Source organism: Erythrolamprus reginae, chromosome 2 (assembly GCF_031021105.1).
Source record: "Erythrolamprus reginae isolate rEryReg1 chromosome 2, rEryReg1.hap1, whole genome shotgun sequence".
In the NCBI taxonomy this organism is placed as follows: domain Eukaryota; kingdom Metazoa; phylum Chordata; class Lepidosauria; order Squamata; family Dipsadidae; genus Erythrolamprus; species Erythrolamprus reginae.
This window is the reverse complement of record NC_091951.1, coordinates 355,100,807-355,115,625: the sequence shown is the minus strand read 5'-3', so window position 1 is coordinate 355,115,625 and position 14,819 is coordinate 355,100,807. Positions and strand designations below refer to the sequence as shown.

The 14,819-nt window shown below is 53.8% G+C and overlaps 1 protein-coding gene across 1 annotated transcript; it reads right to left on the bottom strand.

The window, feature by feature from the left end:
• Positions 1-608: 608 nt before the first annotated feature.
• LOC139162861 (avidin-like) lies at positions 609-2,882 on the bottom strand. The gene is made up of 4 exons (XM_070743722.1): positions 2,678-2,882; positions 2,018-2,228; positions 1,426-1,546; positions 609-722 (listed from the first exon to the last, which is right to left on the bottom strand). Exons 1-4 carry the CDS (start codon positions 2,783-2,785, stop codon positions 689-691), a joined length of 474 nt encoding a protein of 157 aa, XP_070599823.1. The 5' UTR covers positions 2,786-2,882; the 3' UTR covers positions 609-688.
• Between the last annotated feature and the right edge of the window lie 11,937 nt (positions 2,883-14,819).

The window sequence follows — 14,819 nt, the reverse complement described above, 5'->3', positions numbered from 1 at the left end:
CAGAGCTCCGGTTGAGTCCCTGCCGATCCCCCTGCCCGACTCCCTGGAGCGACGCCCCCTGTGGGATCCTAGGTCAGAGAAGATGTCCAGCCAAAACCGGCAAAGAGACCCCAGGGGGGGGGCAAGCTATTCTCCAAGGCAGTGTTTCCCAACCTTTTTTGAGCTGCGGCACATTATTCACATTTACAAAATCCTGGGGAACATTGGGGGGGGGGGCTAAAAAAAGTCCCGCTCGACTCACACCAGGACGGGTCTGGAACGCGTCACGCTGCTGCCCCATGGATCGGCTGCAGGTTCCCCCCAGTCCTCCAGGGCAACAGCTGTGCCAAATGGGCCGTAGAGACAGGAGGGGCCAAATCAGCAAAGCACAAGAGTCGCCCCCACTTCAGGCCCCCCCCCCCCCAGGGCCTGTCGTTTGCATGTGGAAAGCCCCCTGCCCCCAGGACCAAGCCAAGGACAACATAAGGGGGGAAGTACCCGAAAAGGACCCTTTCAGCCCAGAGTCGGCTTTGAGCCCACCCTCCCTCCAGGTGGGGGTCCTGCCCAGAAGCCTCCAGGCTGGCACCCTGGGAGCTTCCGAAAGAGCAGGGAGGCCGAGGTTGCTCAGGAAAAGATTTTATTAAAGAAGAGGGGCTGATGGGAGGGGGAGGAAGGCAGGAAGCGTAGACGCCTGGCTCTCTTCACCCGCTCACTTGATGCGGTAGAAAGTGTCGGTGCCAACCCTGCAATGAAGCGGGAAGGAGGAAAATGTCAAAATTCACGAAGGAAAATTCACGATTGCTGCCCCTCCCCCCAGACTGAGCATCTCCCCCCCCCCCCATTCCCTCCGTCCACCCACTCAGGTGACAGTGAAAAGGAGGGGGAGAGGAAATGCTTCTTGGGGGGCAGCCAGGGCTGGGCGGACCCTCAGCCACACATTGAAGGCCAAATCTGACAGGGGGGGGCACAGACCCAAAGGAGGCCGGGCCGGGTCTCTGCTGCCTTCGGAGGGCCTCCCTGGAAGAGGGTCCCCAGGGTCCCGAGAAGGTGGGCCCTTTGGGTGAAGCGCCACAGGCCTTGTGCTTGGGGGGAGGCACCCGGGTCGCCTCTGTGCCCCCCATACAAACATAGGGGCTGTGCTGGCTACCTCTCTCCAATTGGAGGATTGCAATTCATGGCCACCCAAACCAACTTCAACGGCTTCTCACTAAAGCACCTTACAAGCTTTGCTGAGTTTCTTTGTGGGAGGAGTGGCAGATATCGGGGGGGGGGGGCTTTCTAGTAATGGCAGCCTACAGCCCCCCTCCCGGAGCTGCTCAGTCCCGCCGGGTGCTGACAGGAGCCTGAGGCCCAAACGGTTGCTGCCTCTTGGGAAGGGGGAAGGGGAGGGAGAGGGAGGCCCTCCCAGGTAGCGCGCAGAGCAGTTCGGCCCCGGCTGTTCCTTACCTGGTGGCCGCCCAGTCCTCGGCCACGGATCCCACCTCCTCACGCAGCAGCCAGGTGGTCTTCAGGTGTTCAACTCCGTCAGCGTCCAGGAAGCACTGGCCCACGAAGACGGTCGTGGACTCTGCGGGGGGAGGAAGCACCCGGAGACCCCCCATCAGCAGCAGGAAACCCGGTTACAGCACTCGCGGGGGGGGCTGCATGTTCCACAGGTCAACGTAATCCACGATGAAGACCAACGAGATAATTAAGATGATAGACCAACATCATCAAAGTTTGAGCGCCGTCCTGGTCCTAACGTTCCCTTTTATTCATATCCACTTCATGGATTCACAGTTACGTTTACACTTATATCGGTTTAACTCTTGCTTGAATAAACGGACAAACAAACCCGCCCGGGTGATCTGCTCCACGCCGGTGGTGGCACCCGGAGTCTTTGGGGGGCTCCAGCCAAAGGGGGGGGCGGGGCGGGGGAGAGACGGCGACATTCAGTGAAAGGAATCTGCAAGGGGCCGATCCAAGGGAGGGGAGATCCACCAGTTTCCCTCCCCCACCCCTTCTATCTGCTTCCGTCGCAAAGAGCGGGCGGCTGTACCAGTGAAACTCCAGTTGACCGTGAAGCCGAAGGTGGGCTGGGCGCGCCTGGCCACCGGGTGCTGGACGCCCTGCAGAGGGGACGGCCGGATGACGGCGTCGGTGGTAGTCATGGCGGTCATGTAGGAGCCGCTGAAGACCCCGGAATTCCCGCTGTCGGAGATGACCATCTTGGAGCCCTGGTCGCTCACCCACCTGCCACTCAGGACGCACTGGAGGGGGGAGGGGGGAGGGGAGGGAAGCGGGTCAGGGTTGCGGCCGAGCCAGGCGGCCCAACGGGGGGAGAGGCTGGCAGCGCTGGCCTCATTTTCTCCGGGGATTTGAACCCCCGGCGCGCGGCCACGTATCCGATCCCCCCTCGGGCTGCCCACGCCGGGACGGTGGGGGGGGGGGCAGATGCGGCCCATCCCAAAGTCCCGCCTGTCGAGGCGCCCAGCATGAGACCCCGCGGGCGGATCGCTCTGCCCTCGGCCCAGCGAGCGGGAGCAGCAGCGCCGCCCGACCTCCCGTCGAGGGCTCCGAGGCTCTGGCGCTGAGCGGGACGGGTCCTGGGGCGGCCACCAACCCCGGGGCAGCGGCGCCCCCTGCGCAGAGCACGGGAGCGGGCGGGGGCTTTGCACGGGGAAGGCCGGGACCCTCCGACCGCCACCCCGCATCCTACCTTCGCCGCGGCGAAGCGCTCCGAGTTCCGGGCTTCGGCAGAGGTGCCGGAGGAGCCGAGCAGGAAAGCCAGGAGGAGCCCCAGAAGCGCCCCGGTGCCTGTCGCCATGCTGCTCTCCGGGAATCCAAACTGGCCAGCCGCAGGCGGGACGCCTCCTTATAAAGCCCCGCTTGGGCCACTACACGCCCCGTGGAGCTGCCGCCCGCCTCCCCCCCCACCCCTGGCGGCAGGGAGGGGCCGGGTCTCCGCCCGAGGGGACGGACCGAGGCTTCTGGGGACAGGCTGGCCGTGACTTCGGCCTGTGAGGGCGGCGGGGCGGGGGCAGGCCACGGAGGCCATCCCAGGGGTCCCCGTGCTTTTCTTGGTCTGCTGCCCTGAAAAGGCGTCTCCGTTTATGGCAAAAACTGCCGCTCTGCGGGGTGAAGGGTGGGGCCGCTTCATTCAGCGAGTAGCCCCAGGACCTGGAAGACCCTGCGGTGCCCAACCCTGCCTGGCCGGTCACCTCCAAATCCCTGGGGTGGGGGGAGGCGGCAGAGGTGTCTTTTCATGCAGCCAAGCAGCCACACGGGATAGCCCAGAGGAAGCGCTCGGGATCCAGAGGGATCCAGAGGGATCCAGAGGGATCCAGAGGGATCCAGAGGGATCCAGAGGGATCCAGAGGGATCTTGACAGCCTCGTGCACTGGGCCCAAGCAAATGGAATGAAATTCAGGGCAGAGAAAAGTCAAACCCTACACCCAGGTAAGCGTATAAACCTGGTGAAACCGCCCTCAATAGCAGCAGCTGCGAAAGGGACCTTGGAGTCTTGGTGGACAACTGACTAAATAGGAGCCAGCAGTGGGCAGCGGCAGCCAAAAAGGCCAACCCAATCCTCAGTTGCATCAACAGAGGGATACGATCTAGGATTAGGGAGGAGCTGACACCACTCTACAAGGCCTTAGTCAGACCACACTTAGGGTCCTGCATCCAGCTTTGGTCACCTGACTACAAAAGAGACCTTGAAACTCTGGAGAAAGTGCAGAAGAGAGAAGCCACCAGGACTGGTCAGAGGGTCGGAGGCAAAAGCACAGGAAGAGAGGTGGGAGGAACTGGGCCTGGATAGTCTGGCAAAGAGAAGGGCCAGGGGAGAGACATGATAAGGGTCACAATACTTGAGGGGTGGCCGCAGAGAGGAGGGAGGGGGTCAAGCTATTCTCCAAAGCACCAGAAAGCCTAACAAGGAACAAGGGATGAAAACTGACCTAGGAGAGATTCAACTCCCTGATGGTGAGAGCAATTAAGCAGGGGGACAGAAGTTGCCAGCGGAGGTTGTGGGAGCTCCAACACTTGGGACTTTCAAGGGGAGACTGGACTGACATTTGTCCGAAGTGGTGTAGGGATTCCAGCCTGAGTGGGGGTGGGGGTGGGATTTTGGATTAGATGACCTACAAGGTGAAAGAAAGAAAGAAAGAAAGAAAGAAAGAAAGAAAGAAAGAAAGAAAGAAAAGAGCCCCAGGAGGGCCTGGATGCTCTGCTGAGGGGCCATGAGCAAAAGGAGAATTAAGGCCATGACACCTTCTGCCCAGTTGGCCTTCTGCTCTTCCAGGCATGGGGTGTTTTGTCCCCCATGGTTTGGGGTGAGCCTATCTGGGTGACCTTCTTCTTATTCTTCTTATTATCAATTCCTCTCTTCCCACGAGGTCACCATGCAGACCAACCATCCTTGAGATCTGCTGAGCCAACAGCAACATTTGGGCTTTATTGGCCAGAGGTTCCCGGCTGAGACGCCTCCCTGTCGCCCCTCGGAGGGGGTGGGGGGGGATTTGGGCTCCGAAGGTTGAGCTCTTCCAAGGGCACTTTAAGCGCCTGCTGTGTCTTGGCAGCCGGGAGAGGCCTCAGAGAGGGGCTTCTCTTGAAGGCAGTTAGCATGGAGGTGGGGGGGGAGAGAATTCACCCCCACCTCCCCCCTGTTTATCTCCCTCCCCCCTTCAGATGCATAACAGGGCAGAAGTTTCCAAATAGAGAAGCAACCCAAGAGGTTCCACTGCAGGAGAAGCTTTGCAGCCGAGGGTTGACATGAAGGGTCCTTTGTGGACCCTTGCAGAGAGAACAGAATAGAATTTAGAACAGAATGGAGCGGAGCAGAGAAGAGAAGAGAATAGGAATTATTTATTGGCCAAGTGGAATTGGACTCACGAGGGATTTGCCTTTGGTGCAGATGCTCTCAGTGTACACGAAAGAAAAGATGCATTTGTCAAGAAGAGAAGAGTAGAAAACAGAAGAGAACAGAAGAGAATTCTTTTTTTAAAAAAATATACTTTATTTATAAATATAAAGAAAAAGGGAAATACGCGGGTAGGAAAGGATGAACAGAAAAAAAAGGAAAAGTAAAGAGGAAGATGTCCAGTCAACGAAGCAGTGGAAGTGATGTGCCGGTGCCTGGAGGCTGTTGGGGCCTGGATGGGTGTCAACAAACTCAAACTCAACCCAGACAAGACGGAGTGGCTGTGGGTCCTGCCTCCCAAGGACAATTCCAGCTGTCCGTCCATTACCCTGGGGGGAGAATCATTGACCCCCTCAGAGAGAGTTCGCAACTTGGCCGTCCTCCTCGATCCACGTTTGCCCAGGTTCGCCTGGTGCACCAGTTGCGGCCCTATTTGGACCGGGAGTCTCTACTCACAGTCACTCATGCCCTCATCACCTCAAGGCTCGACCACTGTAATGCTCTCTACATGGGGCTACCTTTGAAAAGTGTTCAGAAACTTCAGATCGTGCAGAATGCAGCTGCGAGAGCAATCATGGGCTTTCCCAAATATGCCCATGTTACTCCAACACTCCGCAGTCTGCATTGGTTGCCGATCATTTTCCGGTCACAATTCAAAGTGTTGGTTATGACCTATAAAGCCCTTCATGGCACCGGGCCACAATATCTCAGGGACCGCCTTCTGCCGCATGAATCCCAGTGACCAGTTAGGTCCCACAGAGTGGGTCTTCTCCGGGTCTCGTCAACCAAACAATGTCGCTTGGCGGGACCCAGAGGAAGAGCCTTCTCTGTGGCGGCCCCGACCCTCTGGAACCAACTCCCCCCAGAGATTAGAATTGCCCCCACCCTCCTTGCCTTTCGTAAGCTGCTTAAAACCCACCTCTGCTGCCAGGCATGGGGGAACTAAGATACACTTTCCCCTAGGCCTTCACAATTTTATGTATGGTATGTTTGTATGTATGTATAATTGGTTTTTATATAATGGGTTTTTAACTGTTTTTTTAGTATTGGATTTTGTTGTACTGTTTTACTGCTGTTGTTAGCCACCCCGAGTCTGCGGAGAGGGGTGGCATACAAATCAAATCAAATCAAATCAAATCGAATGAATGAATGAATGAATGAATGAATGAATGAATGAATAAATAAATAAATAAGATGGGGAAGGGGAATACACAATCAAGGGGTTTGGGTAAGTCAGCGGTCCCCAAACTACGGCCCATGGGCCGGATGCGGCCCGCTGAGGCTATTTACCCGGCCCGTGGCAGCATACAAGATTTTACCATCTATATGTACTAAGTTCCCGAATCTCCCCTCCACTCTGCTGGTGAGCGTCTGGCGGCGGCAAGGAAGAGGAAAGCCAGGGGGCAGGGAGGAAAGCACCCTATGGCAGAGCAGCAACAGTTCCTCTCCCTAAAGGCGAGAAAGAAATTGGCCAATTGCTTTCCTCCCCGCCCCCTGGCTTTCCACCGCCTCCTCCTCCAGAAGCCCTGCAAGAGCGTCTGGAGGGGGCAGTAAACAAGCCATCATGACCCCCCCGCGCACTAACTTGTTAATGGCCACGCCGTCGCGGATTGCAGGTAGGAGAGCTTCTACCCGGCCAGGCGACGGTGAGGCCCTTCCGATGCTTGACCGCCGCCCAGGCCCCGTGCTTGGAGCCGGGGGGCGACAGGCCTAGGTTACTTGGCCCCGGCGCGGCCGAAGCACGGGGCGGAATAGGGGGCGGCAGCTGCTTCAGGCCCGCCCCCGAGCTGAGCTTCCTTTGGCTTCCTTCGAGGCAAAGCTGCAGAGCTCACCTGCCGCCTCGAAGGAAGCCAAAGGAAGCTCAGCTCAACGAGGACCGGCTGTTGGTCCCTTGAAGCTGCCGCCGCTGCCGCCCACTGCAGAGATCCCTTTGCCTGAACGGAGGCGACGGCGGCAGGCTCAAGGGACCAAGAGTCGGTCTTTCTCGGGGCTGAATTGTTGCAGCCTCTGAGGCCGCCTCCGGACGAAGGGATCTCCTCGGTGGGTGGCCTTGGAGGCTGCAGAAACGCAGCTCCAAAAAGGACCGGCTGTTGGTCTCTTGAAGCTGCCGCCGCCGCCACCACCCACTGCGGAGATCCCTTCGCCCGAATGGAGGCGGCGGCGGCAGCTTTAAGGGACCAACAGCCGGTCCTTTTCAGCAGGGCCACCATCAGGAATTTTGGGGCCCCATACAGCCTAAGTGTCTGGGCCCCCCTGCCATTTTAAAACTATTTTAAGTCGCCAAGCCACTCCATCCCCCGAGGATCATTTCCCGCTTCACGCCAAGCGAGGCGGTCCCATAGGCCAGTGTTTCTCAACCTTGGCAACTTGAAGATATCTGGACTTCAACTCCCAGAATTCCCCAGCCAGCAAACGCGAGGAGCTGGAAAGGACGAGGGGAGAGAAAAAGCAGGGTACCAGCAGTCAGGCGGGTGTCTTGAGGGGGCACTCCCATCTGGAAGGAAGGGAAGAAAGGCGAGGGCGAGCTATGAAGGAAGGAGGGAGGGAGGGAGGAAGGGAGGGAGGGAGGGAGGGAGGAAGGGAGGGAGGGAGGAATGGTAAAAGGGGCGATCAAGAGAGGAATGGGTGAATGAATGGACGGAGGGTGGGAAGGAAGGAAGGAAAGAGGGAAGGGACAGGAACAGAAGAAGGGTGCAAAGAAGCAAGGAAAGGTGTGAAAGGGGAGAGTAAGAGAGGAAGGAGTGAAAGAAGGGAATGAGGGAGGAAAGAAGGGAGGAAGGAAAAGGAAAGCAAGAAATGGAGGGAGGAAAGGAAGGAAGGAAGGAAGGAAAGAAAAAAAGAAAGGGGGAAGGGACAGGAACAGAGGAAGGAAGCAAGGAAACTTATGAAAGGGGAGAGTAAGAGAGGAAGGACTGAAGGGAGGGAGGGAAGAAGGTAGGAAGGAGAAAGAAAAGAAGAAATAGAGGAAGGGAAGGTAAAAGAGAGAAAGAGAGCAAGAAAGAAAGCAAGAAAGAGAGAAAGAAAATGAAAGAGAAATAAAAATAGAGAGGGGGAATGAAAGAAATGGAAGGAGGGAAGGAAGGAGAGAAAGAAAGAGAAAGAAAGAAAGCAAGAGAAAGAAAAAAGAATGAAAGAGCAAGAGAGCAAGAGAGAAAAAGAAAGAAAGAGAGAAAGAAAGAAAGAAAGAAAGAAATGCAACTGCAAAGGCTCACTGAGCATCTCTCACTCTCTCTCTCTTTCTATCCCTCTTTCTTTCTTTCTCTTCCTTTCTCTCTCTCCTCTTCCTTTATCTCCCCTCTCTCTCTCCCTCTCTCTTTCTCTCCCCCCTCTCTCCCCCTTTCCCTCTCTCTTTCTCTCTCTCCCTCTCTTGCTATCTCTCCCCCTTTCCCTCTCTCTTTCTCTCTCTCCCTCTCTTGCTATCTCTCCCCCCTCTCCCTCTCTCTTTCTCCCTCTCCCTCTCTTTCTCTCTCTCCCCCTCTCTCTTTCTCTCCCCCTCTTTCTCTCTCTTCTTCTCACTTTCTCTCTCTTGTTTTCTGTCTCTTTTGCTTTCTCTCTCTCTCACTCTTTCTCTCTTGTTTTCTTTCTCACGCTCTTTCTCTCTCTTGTTCTCTCTATCTTGCTATCTCTTTCTCTCCCCCCCTTTCTCTCACTCTCTCTTTCTCACTTTCTCTCTATCTTGCTGTCTGTTGCTCTCACTCACTCTCGTTCTCTCTCCATTCTTCTCAGCGGTGACGCGCACACGCCCTGCCCGCCTCACATTTGCCGAGAGGACTTTCGCCCCGGGCTCTCAGCAAGGGGGTTGCAGGAGAGACGCGGGGCAGACGTTCTCTCAGCGGAGGCCGGCAAAGGTGATATTCAATGTCGGGGGCGAGCGGGCGGTTGCGCGTGCTCCCTATCTCCCTGCTAGCCCACTCGGAATATTCAAAATAAGAAAAGCCTTTGCCGGCAAAGGCTTTTCTTATTTTGAATAAGGAAGGAAGAAATGGAGGGAGGGAGGAAGGAAGGAAGGAAGAATGAAATGAATGGAGGGGTGGAGGAAGAAAGGACTTTTTTGGGGGGGGGGAATTTTTTTTAATTTTTCTCTCAACATACATTCAAACAATACAGTGTACCATCTAATTTTCCCTGAATAAAATGTCAGTAACTAATATCAATCATCAAAAAAAGTTGCAAAAGTGTTTTTTTCTAATGTTGTCATCCAGGTACATAATTTTATTTTAATTAAGTTCCCTCCTTAATGTTCCTTCAAAAAGTACAACACCAATTATATTTCTAACTTATTAACCATTATGCCAAAGTGCTTCCTTCTTTCTTTATATATTTTTCTATAAACATTTTTGTACATTTTCCTATAAACCAAGAAAAACTTTTATAGCCAATCAGATGTTAACAAAAGAAAATTAAAAATAAAACAAACATGTATGAATTTCAGACTTCTTCCCGCCCCCCCTCTAAATAGTACGTTCCCATTTTGTTTTTTTATGTTAAAATAAGGTATGTGCAGTGTGCAGAGGGATTTGTTCATAGTTTTTTTTAATAGTCCGGCCCTCCAACAGTCTGAGGGACAGTGAACTGGGCCCCGGTGTAAAAGGTTTGGGGACCCCTGGGGTAAGTAATAACATTGTACATTGTAGATTGTGGGTCATAATACATATATTTCTTAATATCATTATTGTGTTCCTTAAACTATGTAAATAAACAATAAATAAACAGTATCCTTACTATTATCAAAGTTATCTTAAATTTCTTACATCTCATTTCAATAATCTATCAATTTCTAATATTCATGTGTAGCTATATATATTAGGTAATAGGAAATGAATGAGAATATTTTATAAATGTAAAAAGTAAAGACAAAAAGGTACCAGATTAGTAAGAAGAAGGATTGATGAAAAGGGGGGGTGGGGAATAAAAGTATGAAGAAAGAAAAAGGAGAAAATGTGAAAAGAAAAAAGGAACTCTGTGTATAGCGCAGACGCTTTTAGGTATTACGACATTGTGTGAGAGGATAGTAGGAGGTGTATATGTATAATATAGTAAGTATATTTTTGGGTAGAGAAAGAGAAGGTGTAGTAATGAGATCGTTATTAGTAAGTATTAATAATGATATAATGTATGATGTATATTCTATTAGTTTAAAAACGGATAAAAAGAGATATGGTATAAAAGTTTTTTTCAAATTTTATTACAAATTAATTGGTTTTTGGAATTAACTTTTTAAGTTAGTTTAGGTTTGGTTTGAACGTTCGAAAGTAAGATAAGGTTAAAATAGTATCATAGTATAAGAGTGATATTTTTTTGCTGAAACCCATTTGTACCAATTTTCCCATGTTTCATAGTCTTTTTTGTTTTGTGTTTCCATTGCTATTTTTGACATTTCCGCACATTCTATAATTTTCGTGATGACTAGCAGTAGTGGCGGCGTTTGGTCCCGTTTCCAAAAAAGGGCAAATGAGGTCCTTGCTGCTGTCAGAATTTGCAAAATGAGGTATTTTTGTGCTTTCATAAAATTTTGCCTAAATATGCCAAGGAGATAAAGTTCGGGTTTGAATGGTAGGTTGATTGACATGACTTGGTGTTGTGGTTCCGTCTGAGGCCCCTCAGGGAACGGCTGATCTTCTGTCGGTTTCCAGCTCAGAGGGAGAGGCTGAGGAACAGGAGGTGCAGGCAGACGAGGAGGAGGAATCCCAGGCTGAAGAAGAGGAAGGACAGCCAGAGTCCCCCCAGAGGGAGCTCTCCCCAGCAAGCAGCCTGGATTCCTTAGAGGAAAATGCACAAGCCATAATTGATCTGCGACAGAGAAGAGCTACTCAGAGAAGGGATCAATTGGCTAAGTATTTTCAGCATTAAAGAGGCAACAGCTGGGTTTGGGTGTGGTGCTCTTTGGAAAGGCTAAAAGGCAGACCCACCCTTCCTGGCTTGTGGAGTTTTATCTTTGAGAGTCTTGGGACCTGGCTGTGAACTTTGGCGTCTTGGAATCCTGGTTTGTGCCTTTGACTACTGTAACCTTGGGGTGGGTGTGCCAGCAAGAAGCTTGCTGTATTGTCTGGACATCAGGACTCTGCTGTAAAGTATTATAGCCTGTCTGTTGGGAAGAACAGGTTTTCCTCTGTGTTTATTTTTTCCAGCTATAAAGTACTTTTGGCTTTTACCAGAGTGTCTGGCTGTTTTTTCCAGTTGGTGTTGAGGTCTGGGGGAACCCAGACAGAACAGTATAAAACTCCACCAACCACCAGACACCTGGTGCTCATTTTGGAGGGGTGGTTTGGTTGTTTCTTTTTCTTGCTCTCTGCTGCTGGTTCCTTGTTGGACATCTTTTGCTTTTTGGCTTCCTGTTTTTGCCTGCCACCATGGATGTTTCTGCAGCTGACATGCAGGCTGTCTTTGCAGAGTTGCGAGGGGACATTGCTCAGTTGACCCAGACAGTCCTGCTATTACAACGCCAAGTGGAGGTTTTGTCCCAGGCGGCCCCACCCCAGGCGGCACCTGTGGTACCTCCTCCAGCACCTTTGCCCAGAAGGAAATGTTTTGTGGCGATGCCGGAAAAGTACTGGGGGGACCGGCGGCTGTTTTCTACGTTCCAGAGCCAGGTGCAGCTTTTTATCAACGCCCAGATGATGCACTTCCCAGGGGATGACCACAACGTGGCGTTTCTGTGTAGTTTGTTGGCTGGCCCTGCAGCGTCGTGGGTGGCATCTTACCTGGCCCGGGATGACCCGCTACTCCAGAACTACAATGCTTTATGTGACCTGCTGCGTCACCAATTTGCGGACCCGGTGCAGGAGCAGATGGCCACGCGGGCGCTGAAGCAATTACGCCAGGGTTCGCGCCCCCTGGCGGACTATATGGCTGACTTTCGGTCTCTGGCCGGGCAAGTCCAGTGGAATGAGGCTGCCCTGATCGAGGCCTTTCAGGATGGACTATCAGACACTATGTTGGATGAACTGGTGCATGAGGTGATGCCCGGCACGTTGGACGCTTTGGAGCGGCATTGCTTGGCAATAGAGGCCAGGCTGTTGGCCAGGGAAGTCCGTCGAGCGGGACGGTCCAACCCCCGTGCGTCAGGCGTCCCGCCGACACCTGTTCCGCGGCGGGGGTTGTCGACCGTAGGCACCCCGGCTCCGGTCCCTGCGCCCCGACGTTTTTCACCAGCGCTGCCTCCACGCCTGATGGATCGTGTTGCTGCCGGGGAGCCGATGGACGATGGATGGAGTTACACCCGACCCCGACAGACCCCGGAGGAACGAGGGCGTCGGCGGGCAGCTGGGTTGTGCTTCTATTGTGGGGCCCCGGGACATTTTGCTGTCGTTTGTCCCCACAAGAGGCGGAGCACGGTGGCTGCCGTCGTTCCCGTACCCTACAGTTCTCCCGTGCTTCCCATGGCGTCCCCCGTGCAGTTCCAGGAGACAACCCCTTGTGTCCCCGTCCCTGCCATGAACTCTCCGATGGCGGGGCCTTCGTCTGGATGTCCTCCATCGCCGGAATGATCGGGAAACGAGGGGGGCCCGGCTTGGTGGCAACACTAGGTCGGGCGGGGATCCCACTTTCTTCTGACTCCACGACTCCTGACTCCGGACTGTTTCGACACCTGATGCTTGCGGTGACTCTGCATATCGCGCAACGGACTCGGACTTATCCCGCGTTGGCCCTCGTGGATTTGGGGGCGACGACTAATTTCTTGGACGAAGCCTTTGCCCAACGTCATTCCTTGCCCCTTTGTCCTGTTACCCCGCCATTAACTGTGGAGACCATCGATGGGTGGGTCTTGCTGGCTGGTCCCATCCGTTTCCAGACCCTGCCGGTGCGGATGTGCATCGGAACTCATGAGGAGGCCCTACAGTTTTATGTTACCAAAGGGCTTCATTTTCCCCTCGTGTTGGGGTTGTCATGGCTGCGTGCACATGACCCGCATGTGGTGTGGTCCCAGAACCTGGTCACATTCTCCAGTTTGCAGTGCGTGGACCATCACCGACATGTGTGCGCAGCCCACGGCCCAGTAGTTCCCGCGATCCAATTACCCCGTTGCCTCGAGGAGTTCGCCGATGTGTTCAACGAGAAGGAGGCAGATCGGCTACCACCGCATCGGACGTATGACTGTGCCATCGACCTGCTCCCTGACGCCAAGCTCCCAGCTGGTCGTTTGTACTCCATGTCCGAGCCGGAGCTTGTGGCTCTCAAGGAGTTTGTGGAGAAGAATTTGGCCAAGGGATTTATTCGGCCATCCAAGTCCCCTTTGTCTGCCCCTGTTTTGTTTGTGAAAAAGAAAACGGGCGATCTTCGCCTCTGCTGTGACTATCGCCACCTTAACGCCATCACGGTGCGGAATAGGTACCCCTTGCCCTTGATCCCTGAACTCATGGACCGGTTGCGGACGGCAACGGTATTCACCAAAATCGATTTGCGCAGTGCGTACAATTTGGTCCGGATGTGGGCCGGGGATGAGTGGAAGACAGCGTTTGGCACGCGTTACGGCCACTTTGAATACACAGTGATGCCATTTGGCCTCACCAACGCCCCGGCCGTGTTTCAACATCTGATGAACGACGTGTTCCGGGACATGTTGGACCATTTTGTGGTGATTTACCTTGATGACATTTTAGTGTATTCCTCGACCCATGCCTTGCATTTGGACCATTTGCGCCAGGTCCTGCTCCGGTTGCGGGAGCAGCATTTGTATGCCAAGCTGGAGAAGTGCCAATTCTTCCAGACTACCGTCGAATTCCTTGGGCACATTTTGTCTCCAGGTGGCATTTCCATGGACCCGGGCAAAGTGGCCGCACTTCAGTCTTGGCAACCTCCACGACGGGTGAAAGACGTACAACGTCTTTTGGGGTTTGCGAACTACTATCGGGCTTTTGTTCCGGGGTATGCCACGTTAACCACGCCCTTGACTCGGTTGTTACAAAAACAAGTCCCGTTTGGTTGGGGGGAGGCGGAACAGCGGGCTTTTGATGCCCTGAAAGCGGCGTTCATGGCGGAACCGCTTCTGCGCCATCCTGATCCCGCTCAGCCGTTTGTGTTGGAAACAGACGCTTCAGATGTAGCGGTTGGCGCAGTGCTCCTCCAAGCCCATCGTCCCGGTGACATGTTGTTTCCGTGTGCCTACTTCTCCCGGAAATTGTCTCCCTCGGAAAGGAATTATACTATTTGGGAGAAGGAACTCTTAGCGGTGAAAGCCGCCTTTGAGCATTGGCGGCATTACCTGGAGGGGGCCCGTCATCAAATCGAGGTACGGACGGATCACCGGAACCTCGAGTATTTGCAGACAGCTCGGAAATTAAACCAGAGACAGATCCGCTGGTCCTTCTTTTTTGCGCGGTTCAATTTCCGCATCAGGTACACTCCCAGTGCCCAGAACCCTCGAGCAGATGCCTTGTCACGCAAGCCGGAGTACACGCACCCGAAGGAGCCGGCTCCTCTGCAGACAGTTTTACCCCCTGCAGCTTTGGCTGCCACTCAGGACCCAGTGGACTTGCGTCGCTGTTTACGGGAGGCGCAGCGGGAGGATGGGTTTGTAGCGCAGAGAGTGCGGGAGTTAACACCCAATTCCCCCTGGACGTTTCAAGACGGTCTGCTTCGGTACCGGGGGCAGCTGTATGTTCCCACCGGCCCAGTGAGAGGGTTGATTATGACCCAGTGTCATGACTGTCCAGTGGCGGGGCATTTTGGCCTGTTCAAAACATTGGAGCTGGTCTCTCGGACATTCTGGTGGCCACGCATCCAAGATGATGTGCGTTCCTATGTGGCCACCTGTGTCCGGTGTCGTACGGCCAAGGGGGTGACTGGAGCCCCACCGGGATTACTGCAACCTTTGCCCACGCCTGAGAGACCCTGGGGTGCCGTGTCCATTGACTTTGTAACTCATTTGCCTTCCTCTGCTCACTTCACGGTAGTCATGGTGGTGATGGACATGCTCACCAAGATGGTCCATTTTGTACCT